The 13,494-nt window shown below is 40.6% G+C and overlaps 1 protein-coding gene across 1 annotated transcript in view; it reads right to left on the bottom strand.

The window, feature by feature from the left end:
- The window catches only part of LOC133578065 (RNA-binding protein Musashi homolog 1-like), a 119,796-nt gene that overhangs the window by 61,962 nt on the left and 44,340 nt on the right, over positions 1–13,494 (bottom strand). Inside the window, exons 5-6 of the mRNA XM_061932216.2 lie at positions 2,689–2,730; positions 2,316–2,408 (exon numbers count right to left, since the gene is read on the bottom strand). Of these exons, the coding sequence (XP_061788200.1) occupies positions 2,316–2,408; positions 2,689–2,730 (135 nt within the window). The remainder of the gene's footprint in view (positions 1–2,315; positions 2,409–2,688; positions 2,731–13,494) is intronic.

The following is a 13,494-nucleotide window of genomic DNA, read 5'->3' on the forward strand; positions in this document are numbered from 1 at the left end:
GACTGATGCATTCAAATGTTTATTTCATTTAATTTTGATGATTTGAAGTGGCAACAAATGAAAATCCAAAATTCCGTGTGTCACAAAATTAGAATATTACTTAAGGCTAATACAAAAAAGGGATTTTTAGAAATGTTGGCCAACTGAAAAGTATGAAAATGAAAAATATGAGCATGTACAATACTCAATACTTGGTTAAAGCTCCTTTTGCCTCAATTACTGCGTTAATGCGGCGTGGCATGGAGTCGATGAGTTTCTGGCACTGCTCAGGTGTTATGAGAGCCCAGGTTGCTCTGATAGTGGCCTTCAACTCTTCTGCGTTTTTGGGTCTGGCATTCTGCATCTTCCTTTTCACAATACCCCACAGATTTTCTATGGGGCTTAGGTCAGGGGAGTTGGCGGGCCAATTTAGAACAGAAATACCATGCTCCGTAAACCAGGCACGGGTAGATTTTGCGCTGTGTGCAGGCGCCAAGTCCTGTTGGAACTTGAAATCTCCATCTCCATAGAGCAGGTCAGCAGCAGGAAGCATGAAGTGCTCTAAAACTTGCTGGTAGACGGCTGCGTTGACCCTGGATCTCAGGAAACAGAGTGGACCGACACCAGCAGATGACATGGCACCCCAAACCATCACTGATGGTGGAAACTTTACACTAGACTTCAGGCAACGTGGATCCTGTGCCTCTCCTGTCTTCCTCCAGACTCTGGGACCTCGATTTCCAAAGGAAATGCAAAATTTGCATGGTTGGGTGATGGTTTGGGGTGCCATGTCATCTGCTGGTGTCGGTCCACTCTGTTTCCTGAGATCCAGGGTCAACGCAGCCGTCTACCAGCAAGTTTTAGAGCACTTCATGCTTCCTGCTGCTGACCTGCTCTATGGAGATGGAGATTTCAAGTTCCAACAGGACTTGGCGCCTGCACACAGCGCAAAATCTACCCGTGCCTGGTTTACGGACCATGGTATTTCTGTTCTAAATTGGCCCGCCAACTCCCCTGACCTTAGCCCCATAGAAAATCTGTGGGGTATTGTGAAAAGGAAGATGCAGAATGCCAGACCCAAAAACGCAGAAGAGTTGAAGGCCACTATCAGAGCAACCTCGGCTCTCATAACACCGGAGCAGTGCCAAAAACTCATCGACTCCATGCCACGCCGCATTAACGCAGTAATTGAGGCAAAAGGAGCTCCAACCAAGTATTGAGTATTGGACATGCTCATATTTTTCATTTTCATACTTTTCAGTTGGCCAACATTTCTAAAAATCCCTTTTTTGTATTAGCCTTAAGTAATATTCTAATTTTGTGACACACGGAATTTTGGATTTTCATTTGTTGCCACTTCAAATCATCAAAATTAAATGAAATAAACATTTGAATGCATCAGTCTGTGTGCAATGAATAAATATAATGTACAAGTTACACCTTTTGAATGCAATTACTGAAATAAATCAAGTTTTTCAAAATATTCTAATTTACTGGCTTTTACCTGTAGTATAAACACTTTTAACAGTATAACAGTACTAAACAATTCCAATAGATAACATTGGTGTCATTACCTTTTTGTTTGCTCAATTATTGCCTCCGTAAATAAAACTTCGGCATTTATCACATCCAAAGAATCTGTTTGGGCGACGAAAAACGTTGAAAGTTTTCCACTTGTATCGCTAGCAACGGCATTAGACTTGTGTTTTTTTGTCCCAACGTGGTCTTTTACATCGCTAATTCCTCCGTGTCCGATCGAAAAATCTTGTCTGCACAAGGTGCAATTCGCGTAGTTTTCACCCTTTTTGGAACGGATAATTATTCCCGGATAGGCTTTTGAATATTCTTCACGGAATGACTGCAGTTTTCTTTTCGGTTTCAGACTCGTTTGCGATTTTTCTCCGGCTGATTCCATGATCGTTCGCCCGTTTGGAAACAATGGCAACTGGTCCCTCGTGCTTGGCAGCGGTGCTATAAATAGCTTCGCGCATGGCGGAATGGCTCGATAGGAAGTTACGGGAAGCAGTGTCGATTGTCATTGTGGTTACGCGATTTCGTGAATAAAACTTTTAAAAAAAATGTTTTTTTAATTAATGAAAAACCGTATTTTTTATCACTGCAACCGTAACCCGGAATAGGTTGATGAAAACCGTACTAATTACGGGAAAACCGGAGTAGTTGGCAGGTATGTATCAGTATGGGAACATCCCTAACTACAATCAGTGGAGAAAGGCAAAAAAAGAAATGCAATGTTTCAGTTTGAGCAGACAGCCAAGGTCAAAGCAATAAAGGGCACCACAGGAAGGATATTATCCAGCACAGGTGTTGAACTTTACCTTTCCGAACTGGTCAAAGTATTGCTTCACATCTTCTACGGTCGTGTTGACTGAGAGGCCTCCAACAAAGATCTTCTTAGTCCGAGTCACCAACTAGTAGCAGAGAGGAGGACAGAAGCATTGTTTATTATTGATTATTTGCTATCTCATTGACTTTCCACAATGTGTGGAGACTCAGATTCACATCTGTTTTAGGTGTGTGTAAATGGAAAATATGTGACAGGGTGTGTGATGGTCAGGGAGGTGGAAGGCGGGGTCAAAGGGTCACGCTGGTCAAGTGGATTGAAGCTCCTCATGGGTCATGTGACTGACGCTAATCCTAACCAACCAGAGCTGACTGATGACACATGACATGGCTTCCATGTGCACTCACCTTAGGCTGAGCCCGGCGAGGGAAAGCCACTTTGGGGTCGATCTGTGTGAGAAAAATAGGATGCATTTAGTAACTTGCACATCTATTCACAGTGAAAGTGATTTGGCTGATTAGGAAACTGTGATGGATCTAAGACTGCTTTGAGAACAGGTTAATGGTCTTTTTCCGTTGTTGTGATTGGCTGAGATTAAAACAGGGGCCCCCATGCTAAGCTAATTGTCATAAATGTGAATTGTTCCCCTTGTCTGAGAGTCTGATTTACAGTAAATACTCAGTGTGAATGGTTAACTCCGTCTAAAAGCGTAAATGACTATGAAGATATAAGAGCCATATTGTGTATGCCATACAACATGTAACATCAACATACTACACAACATTTATTGCAATACGCTGATTTGAGGAAATGAAAAGTAAATCAGTTTAAACTGACAATTGTATATATTCAAGTAGGGCTGGATGATTACGGCAAAAATATTCATCCCAATTATTAGGGCCCTTTGGGAGTCCTTATGCAATGGGACATAAGGACCTATTGAATTTGTAAGGTTTTATTATTATTATTATACCGGCCGCCTCTTTGAGCACTAATTTGACCCACTTAACATGCTTCAAAACTCACCATATTTGACCCACACATCAGGACCTGCGAAAATTGTCTTTTAATAAAAAAAACGAACTCCAAAACTCAAAATTGCGCTCTAGCGCCCCCTAGAAAAAAACAAACTGGACTGCCTGTAACTCCCACTAGGAAGGTCGGAAAGACATGAAACAAAATTCTCTATGTAGGTCTGACTTAGACCTAGATTTCATAATTGTACATCCTTGGGCAGAAATCAACAAGAAGTTGGCAATTCCCCCTTCAAGACAAAAAAGTACTAAAAACAGTCACTTTTGCCTCTTTGAGCTGTAATTTGACCCCTTTAACATGCTTCAAAACTCACCGAACTGAACACACACATCAGGACTGGCAAAAATTGCGATCTAATAAAAAAACCTAACCCCAAATCTCAAAATTGTGCTCTAGCGCAATTGTTTTATGAAACGCACAAAAAACTGCTCCTCGGATGAAAAAACTGACAAAACTGCCTGTAACTCCCACTGGGAAGGTCGGAGAGACATGAAACAAAAACCTCTATGTAGGTCTCACTTAGACCTACATTTCATAAATTGACAACCCCCAGCAAAAATCTACAGGAAGTTTGCTATTCCCCCTTCAACACAACATTTTTGTAAAAACCGGTCACCTTTCTTCAAACATTAACTCCTCTGAGCGTGTTTGTTGTTTCGGCTTCAAACTAACACAGGAGAGAGATTGAACCCTTTTGATTAAAAGTTATCGAAAGAGTTTTAATACCGGCTCCGGTTTTGATTTTATGACCCTTCAAAGAGCCGCTGCGCTGATGCTGCTGTTTTTTCAAGAAGGCTGCTTAAAAGCAGGAAGCACCAGTGTGCCCACACAATGCAGACAAGGTAGGTACACTACATAAAAGTATTGGGACAATTCGGACTAAAAGTAGACAAAAGTATTAGGACACTTATGACGAAAACTGAACAAAAGTATTGGGACACTTAGGACTAGCACCTGCCAAATATGCGGGCCCGACCAATGCTGCTTGCAGCTTTAATTTTGATTGACATTGTAATCAATAATAATTACACGATTATTCACAGTTGAGTATTTATTGCCCCACCAAAACTCCACTTTAAAAATTGTTTTGAAAAAAACAGTAAAATAATAATAATAATACATTTAAATAACAATAGCAATATAAAAAACAATAAAATTTAGTTCTATTTTGTTTTTAGTTCCATTTAATCTTTTCCACTTATTTTACCACCATAAAGTGTGTGCTTTTATGTCAAATAACATTTTATAAATTGTTTGTTAATTGAATACAAAATCTGACTACCGTATTTTCCGCACTATAAGGCGCACCTAAAAACCACAATTTTTCTCAAAAGCTGACAGTGCGCCTAATAACCCGGTGCGCTTTATTACGATTCATTTTCATAAAGTTTCGGTCTCGCAACTTCGGTAAACAGCCGCCATCTTTTTTCCCGGTAGAACAGGAAGCGCTTCTTCTTCTACGCAAGCAACCGCCAATGAAAGCACTCGCCCCCATAGAACAGGAAGCGCTTCACCCGCCCCCATAGAACAGGAAGCGCTTCACCCGCCCCCGGAAGAAGAAGAAAAAACGCGCGGATATCACCGTACGTTTCATTTCCTGTTTACATCTGTAAAGACCACAAAATGGCTCCTACAAAACGATCCGGTTCATAAAAAGACGCAATCTCTCCATCCGCACACGGATTACTACCGTATTTCACAGCAACTGAACCGCACTGTGGAACGGGAGCACGTACGGTGAATATTCGCTCCACAGGGAATGAGAAGTCATCCTTCACTGTGGTTCTAGCTTGCCATGCTAACTTCCACCCATCCAAAAGAGACCTTTCCAGCCGGCGTCATCATAAAAGCTAACTCGAAGGGATGGATGGATGAAGAAAAGATGAGCGAGTGGTTAAGGGAAGTTTACGCGAAGAGGCCGGGTGGCTTTTTTCACACAGCTCCGAAGGCGAACACACCTTCACTAAGACGGGCAGATAGCGCCGGTCGACATACGCCAACATCTGCCAGTGGATCGTAAATGCCTGGGCAGATAGTTTCGGTCACAACTGTGGTCCGACCTTTCCGGAAGGCAGGATTCACAGAACTGCTGCACAACAACAGCGACACTGACTCCGGTGACTTCGACGAGACGGAACCGGCCATTTTGGATCCCGTATTCGCCCAACTTTTCAATTCGGACACCGAAGACGAAGAATTCGAAGGATTTACGAATGAAGAATAACTTCAGAAGGTGAGCGCTATGTTTATTTTGTGTGTTGTGACATTAACGTTCGAGCAACATTATGTTGCTATTGTTCTACACCATTTTGAATTTTACTATGTTTGTGATTGCACATTTGCGTACATTTTGGGACAGAGTTGTTAGAACGCTGGTTTTCAATATATTATTAAAGTTTGACTGAACTATCTGACTGTTTTTTTGACATTCACTTTAGCGCAGCGTTTTTTTGACATTCACTTTAGCGCAGCGTAGGCGCGGCTTTTAGTCCGGGGCGGCTTATTGGTGGACAAAATTATGAAATATGTAATTCATAGAAGGTGCGGCTAATAATCCGGTGCGCCTTATAGTGCGGAAAATACGGTAATATTTTAGTTTAAAGCATACTAATTGTGTAAATGTATAAATAACTGCATAAAGTAAATTGTGCTTATACTTCTTTTTAAATCTTTAATTTGTTGGCGCAGTCAGACTGCGCTATTATTGTGAAGGGAGGAAGTGTGTTCTCAGCTTGATGTGTGGAGGCAATTGAGGCAGTTTTCTCAAAACATAATATTGAATCAAAATCAATGTTATTATGAATTATTCAAATCAAATCATATCAAATCAACTTTATTTATAAAGCACGTTTAAAATTTACCACAGGGGTAGCCAAAGTGCTGTACAATTGGCAGGTTAAAAGATAATACGAGTACCGAGCAAACACAACACAACACAACACAAACAGAACACGATAAAAAATTAAAAAATAAAATAGAATAAATAAAAACAGGTTCACAGCAGGTGTATTATGGGGCGCCATTGCAGGATGGATATCACTCAGTGTTAAAAGCCATGGAATAAAAGTATGTTTTTAAGAGAGATTTAAAAACAGGAAGAGAGGAGGCTTGTCTAATACTCAGAGGTAGGTCGTTCCAGAGCTTGGGAGCAGCAACGGCGAAAGCTCTATCTATCCAAGGTTCCGATTACTTCACATCAAAAATTCCACTAAGAAAAATATTTTTGGTGGAAGATTTTGCAAATTTGGTAAATAAATAACCCAAAAATGTATACTTTGTTGTTTTCTTACTGTACCGAAAATGAACTGAACCGTGACCTCTAAACCGAGGTACGAACCGAACCGAAATTTTAGTGTACCGTCACACCCCTAGTTCTAACCAACCAAATAGTTCTACATTTTGTTATTTAATATCACATTTTCTTAGTCTTTGACACTTTCTTGTGTCAGGAGTGTCGTTTTCTGCAGACGCAAAAAGAGCAGAAATAACAAGTAGATTATTCAAAATAAAGAAGTAAGCCATAAAGAGGCTGATTCCTTCAATGTAAGAGCTTTACATTGGATGATAGATAGATTGATGGATAGATGGATGGATGATAGATGGATAGGTGGATGGATGGATAGATGGATGATAGATAGATGAATAGATAGATAGATGGATAGATAGACAGATGGATAGATACCGTATTTTTCTGAGTATAAGTCGCTCCGGAGTATAAGTCGTATTAGCCGAAAATGCATAATAAAGAAGGAAAAAAACATATATATATTATTAATATTATTTTATATTTTACGCTAATGTGTTAATCATTTCACACATAAGTCGCTCCAGAGTATAAGTCGCACCCCCGGCCAAACTATGAAAAAAACTGCGACTTATAGTCCGAAAAATACGGTAGATGGATAGATGGATGGATGGATGGATGGATAGATAATACTTTATTGATTCCTTCAGGAGAGTTCCCTCAGGAAATTAAAATTCCAGCAGCAGTGTACAGAATTGAGATAGAATTTAAAATAATTTAAAAAGTAAATAATGGAGTTGATGATCACAAACTATTCATTTGTGATAAGAAACCGTTGAATTTAATTGCCATCACATTTATGAAATTAATGAAAATGTGTGCAGAACTGGACCATAAGTGCCCAATAGTAAAGGAGCTGGTCGGATGTCTCGGCCAGGTGGCCACATTTTAGAACTACTGTATATGCATTACTTAATTTACAATAAATACATCCATTATTGACGTTTACTAATCGATTCTATAATCGTCCATGTCCGAATTAGTATGCATCTAAAAATCGATTATTTCTCCCGCCTCTAATAACAACTGTTGGTGTGTCAGCAGTGTCGCAGACAAAGTACACAACACGAAAGAAGGGCGATCCTTAAATTAGTGATGTCGACACCAAGGGTAATATCAGTATACAGGTAAAAGCCAGTAAATTGGAATATTTTGAAAAACTTGATTTATTTCAGTAATTGCATTCAAAAGGTGTAACTTGTACATTATATTTATTCATTGCACACAGACTGATGCATTCAAATGTTTATTTCATTTAATTTTGATGATTTGAAGTGGCAACAAATGAAAATCCAAAATTCCGTGTGTCACAAAATTAGAATATTACTTAAGGCTAATACAAAAAAGGGATTTTTAGAAATGTTGGCCAACTGAAAAGTATGAAAATGAAAAATATGAGCATGTACAATACTCAATACTTGGTTGGAGCTCCTTTTGCCTCAATTACTGCGTTAATGCGGCGTGGCATGGAGTCGATGAGTTTCTGGCACTGCTCAGGTGTTATGAGAGCCCAGGTTGCTCTGATAGTGGCCTTCAACTCTTCTGCGTTTTTGGGTCTGGCATTCTGCATCTTCCTTTTCACAATACCCCACAGATTTTCTATGGGGCTAAGGTCAGGGGAGTTGGCGGGCCAATTTAGAACAGAAATACCATGGTCCGTAAACCAGGCACGGGTAGATTTTGCGCTGTGTGCAGGCGCCAAGTCCTGTTGGAACTTGAAATCTCCATCTCCATAGAGCAGGTCAGCAGCAGGAAGCATGAAGTGCTCTAAAACTTGCTGGTAGACGGCTGCGTTGACCCTGGATCTCAGGAAACAGAGTGGACCGACACCAGCAGATGACATGGCACCCCAAACCATCACTGATGGTGGAAACTTTACACTAGACTTCAGGCAACGTGGATCCTGTGCCTCTCCTGTCTTCCTCCAGACTCTGGGACCTCGATTTCCAAAGGAAATGCAAAATTTGCATGGTTGGGTGATGGTTTGGGGTGCCATGTCATCTGCTAGTGTCGGTCCACTCTGTTTCCTGAGATCCAGGGTCAACGCAGCCGTCTACCAGCAAGTTTTAGAGCACTTCATGCTTCCTGCTGCTGACCTGCTCTATGGAGATGGAGATTTCAAGTTCCAACAGGACTTGGCGCCTGCACACAGCGCAAAATCTACCCGTGCCTAGTTTACGGACCATGGTATTTCTGTTCTAAATTGGCCCGCCAACTCCCCTGACCTTAGCCCCATAGAAAATCTGTGGGGTATTGTGAAAAGGAACATGCAGAATGCCAGACCCAAAAACGCAGAAGAGTTGAAGGCCACTATCAGAGCAACCTGGGCTCTCATAACACCTGAGCAGTGCCAGAAACTCATCGACTCCATGCCACGCCGCATTAACGCAGTAATTGAGGCAAAAGGAGCTCCAACCAAGTAATGAGTATTGTACATGCTCATATTTTTCATTTTCATACTTTTCAGTTGGCCAACATTTCTAAAAATCCCTTTTTTGTATTAGCCTTAAGTAATATTCTAATTTTGTGACACACGGAATTTTGGATTTTCATTTGTTGCCACTTCAAATCATCAAAATTAAATGAAATAAACATTTGAATGCATCAGTCTGTGTGCAATGAATAAATATAATGTACAAGTTACACCTTTTGAATGCAATTACTGAAATAAATCAAGTTTTTCAAAATATTCTAATTTACTGGCTTTTACCTGTATTAAAGCTCCTTTTTGCGCTTTTAATGTGAAAATCCAAAGTCAAAGAGTGATCAGTTTTCTAAGAAACGTGCCTTCGTTATGAAGTCACTGAGCTTGCCAACGCATGTGAAGGCCAACATGTCCAGAAATAGAACATATGCTAATGCGTGCATATGTAGCAGCGTATAGTAGAGTGTTGTTGTTGGCGCAAGCCCCCCCAAATATCCAAACACACCAAGATACACATTCGGGCATGAATACATTCTCTTGTTATTTGTACAAAACAAGATACCCAAATGAAACATGCATGTAATATTCTGACGGACTATTTCACGCTGTCAAATCCAGACAACCTCCATTTAGGATTAACTAGATTTGACTGTATCCATATTTCTGCGGCGTGGAATGTCTGAGCAGTGGTCAAGGTTATAGATAAAATTAGACGCAAATGAGTTTTGAATGAGCTGGCCTTTAATAATGCTAAAAATGCAAAGCCTGGCCTGGCATTTTAAATATGCGCGCAATCCTGTGTTATTCTCACTCAAGAGGCGATTTTTAGGTCACGGAACCTTGTAGTGTATTAAGGTCTTAGGCTTCCATCTTTGTTCTAATAATTGGATGTGTGAAGAGAAACCCCCCCCGTGCCTCACACGGGCGTTGAATTGATATTGGCAAGTAAAAGGAGCCTATCACACGGCCAGACAACACGCACTCCAGAAGTCAGCAATGCGCACGACAAGCTTTCCCTCCATATTCAAGCGATCCCTTCATCTGCCCCTCATGTGATAATTCACAGCTTCTGATGACAAATCTTCAGACGGAAATATCCTTGGAGGACCTTTAAGTGTCTTTACGGCCGCGTTGTCGAGCACAAGGCTGCAGAGCCACGAGCGGCGGCGGCGGCGTCCTTGGGAGGGATTGCCGCCGACTTTGCACCTTCAAGTGGGACAAAGACGAGAGGAGTCGTGTCGCCTCCAGCTGGTCTGAGCGCGGACACGGCGTATACCAAGGTGACAAGGGCACGCCATGCCGCCCGTGGCGACAGGAAGTGACCGCACGGCATTACCTCCAGGATTTCATATTTAGCGTATGCTTGGAGATTGCAGAAGACTCATTGGCTCATCCTCAGAAGACATTGGCAGTCACGAAATACAACATTCATTTAAAAAAAAAATGAAATGCAACCTTCTCCATGATACGAGTGGTGTGACACTTGCATGAAATATGTAACCACTGAGATCACCCTGACCCCTGAGGTGTAACAAACACTATGTAACAGAATAACACAAAGTGCAGGAAGTGATCCAAAATGTAATTATTAGCTTTCACTTGCAACAAAGGGCTTGTTTGTGTGGCTGTAAGCAGGTGCTTATTTATCTGTGTCTACACTGAACACTAAATCTGATGTTTTTGCCCTCAAGTGACACAGATCGGATTTTTTTTGCGAGTATAAAACGTTCAAATATGATATTTTCGCCTCAAATTCAGGCCACACACTGCAAAAACTGAAATCTTAGTAAGATGAAATATCTCAAAAAAGGGTGATATTTGCTTATTTTCTGTCTGATAAGATCATTCTTCTCACTAAGCAGATTTTATGTTAGAGTGTTTTACTTGTTTTAAGGGTTTTGGTATTACCGTATTTTCCGCACCATTAGCCGCACCTAAAAACCACAAATTTACTCAAAAGCTGACAGTGCGGCTTTTAACCCGGTGCGCTTTATATATGGATAAATATTAAGATTCATTTTCATAAAGTTTCGATCTCGCAACTTCGGTAAACAGCCGCCATCTTTTTTCCCGGTAGAACAGGAAGCGCTTCTTCTTCTACGCAAGCAACCGCCAAGGTAAGCACCCGCCCCCATAGAACAGGAAGCGCTTCTTCTTCTACTGTAAGCAACCACCCGCCCGCGTAGAAGAAGAAAAAGCGCGCGGATATACCGTACGTTTCATTTCCTTTGTGTGTTTACATCTGTAAAGACCACAAAATGGCTCCTACTAAGCGTCAGGGATCCGGTTCATGAAAAGACGCAATCTCTCCATCCGCACACGGATTACTATTTCACAGCAACTGATATTCCTGTGAACCGCACTGTGGATACAACGGGAGCACGTACGGTGAATATTCGCACCACAGGGAATGAGAAGTCATCCTTCACTGTGGTTCTAGCTTGCCATGCTAATGGCCAGAAACTTCCACCCATGGTGATATTCAAAAGGAAGACCTTGCCAAAAGAGACCTTTCCAGCCGGCGTCATCATAAAAAGCTAACTCGAAGGGATGGATGAAGAAAAGATGAGCGAGTGGTTAAGGTAAGTTTAAGTTTACGCGAAGAGGCCGGGTGGCTTTTTTCACGCAGCTCTGTCCATGTTGATATACGTATGTTTGTGATTGCACATTTGCGTACATTTTGGGAGTGAACAGAGTTGTTAGAACGCTGGTTTTTAATATATTATTAAAGTTTGACTGACCTATCTGACTGTTTTTTTGACATTCCTTTAGCGCAGTTAGATGCGGCTTACAACACGGGGCGGCTTATAGGTGGACAAAGTTTTGAAATATGCCGTTCATTGAAGGCGCGGCTTTTAACCCAGGGCGCCTTATGGTGCGGAAAATACGGTAACCACTGAGATCACCCTGACCCCTGAGGTGTAACAAACACTATGTAACAGAATAACACAAAGTGCAGGAAGTGATCCAAAATGTAATTATTAGCTTTCACTTGCAACAAAGGGCTTGTTTGTGTGGCTGTCAGCAGGTGCTTATTTATCTGTGTCTACACTGAACACCAAATCTGATGTTTTTGCCCTCAAGTGACACAGATCGGATTTTTTTTGCGAGTATAAAACGCTCCTAGGGCTTCAAATATGATATTTTCGCCTCAGATTCAGGCCACACACTGCAAAAACTGAAATCTTAGTAAGATGAAATATCTCAAATAAGGGTGATATTTGCTTATTTTCTGTCTGATAAGATCATTCTTCTCACTAAGCAGATTTTATGTTAGAGCATACTTGCCAACTTTTGAAATCAGAAAAACCTAGTAGCCAGGGTCCAGGGGCCGCAGGCCCCGGTAGGTCCAGGACAAAGTCCTGGTGGGGGGTTCAGGCTTCGACCCCCGACGCAAAATGATTATTAGCATTCAGACAGGTTAAAATGTTGCTAAAACCATCACTTTTCTATCAGTCACAGTGACTTTTCAAAACAAAAATATTACAGCAAAAATCATATGGGTTGATTGACATGTTTATTCTGTAAGCTAACTTCAATAGTTTGAAATTATTTTGACAGTTAATGCCAGTTATCCTGTCAACCTTTCACAAGACTTCAATTTGTTAATTGAAAGTATAAACAGTATAAACACTTTTTACAGTAAACAAATGGTAAAACAGTACTAAACAATTCAATAAAAAAAAAAATTGGTGTCATTATTAACTTTCTGTCCAAGCTTGTATAATCTACTGCCTTGTTCAATTGTATAAAATATTCTGTGCCTAAAATTCACATTTCTATCACAATTATCAACAAAATATAAATTTTTTGGTTATTTATTTACCAAATTTGTAAACAATGGCTTTATCCTTTTAACATTGGGAACACTATAATAATTCTGCCCACGTTAATCAACATTAAACTGCCTCAAGTTGTTGCTCAGATTAAATAAAATGACAAAACTTTTCTTCTACATATAAAAAGTGCAACATTAAACAGTTTCAAGTCAACTCATCATGCTTAATTTATTACAGCATTTTGGAAGCCTGTAGTTGATTTTTATTATGTAAATGTTATATTTTTATCAACATGTGATAGCAGGGACCCTGCCATTCAAAACTAGGCTGCTACATTACTAATGATTAATGTAACAATAGCTTAAAAAATGGTACAATAGCAATAGGAGAGACTATTCATCCCTGAACACCATGGAGTTCATGTAGGGTTAATGATGCACTTAAATTACTATATCAACTATCATTTAACATAATGTCCTTTTTTGCTGCTTCAACACAGCTCAATCAACACAGAAAAAGGTAAAGTGAAATAACAGACAGACAAGGCGCACACACACACACCGCAAAATGAGCTAACGTTACGCTAAAAGCTAATTAGCCTTCACCTCAAGCCAGGACTGCGAGCGAGCTGAGCTGCCGTTTACGTTTATGTCACTGCTGATTGGCTGTT

The sequence above is a fragment of the Nerophis lumbriciformis genome, linkage group LG38, assembly GCF_033978685.3.
Source record: "Nerophis lumbriciformis linkage group LG38, RoL_Nlum_v2.1, whole genome shotgun sequence".
Lineage (NCBI taxonomy): Eukaryota > Metazoa > Chordata > Actinopteri > Syngnathiformes > Syngnathidae > Nerophis > Nerophis lumbriciformis.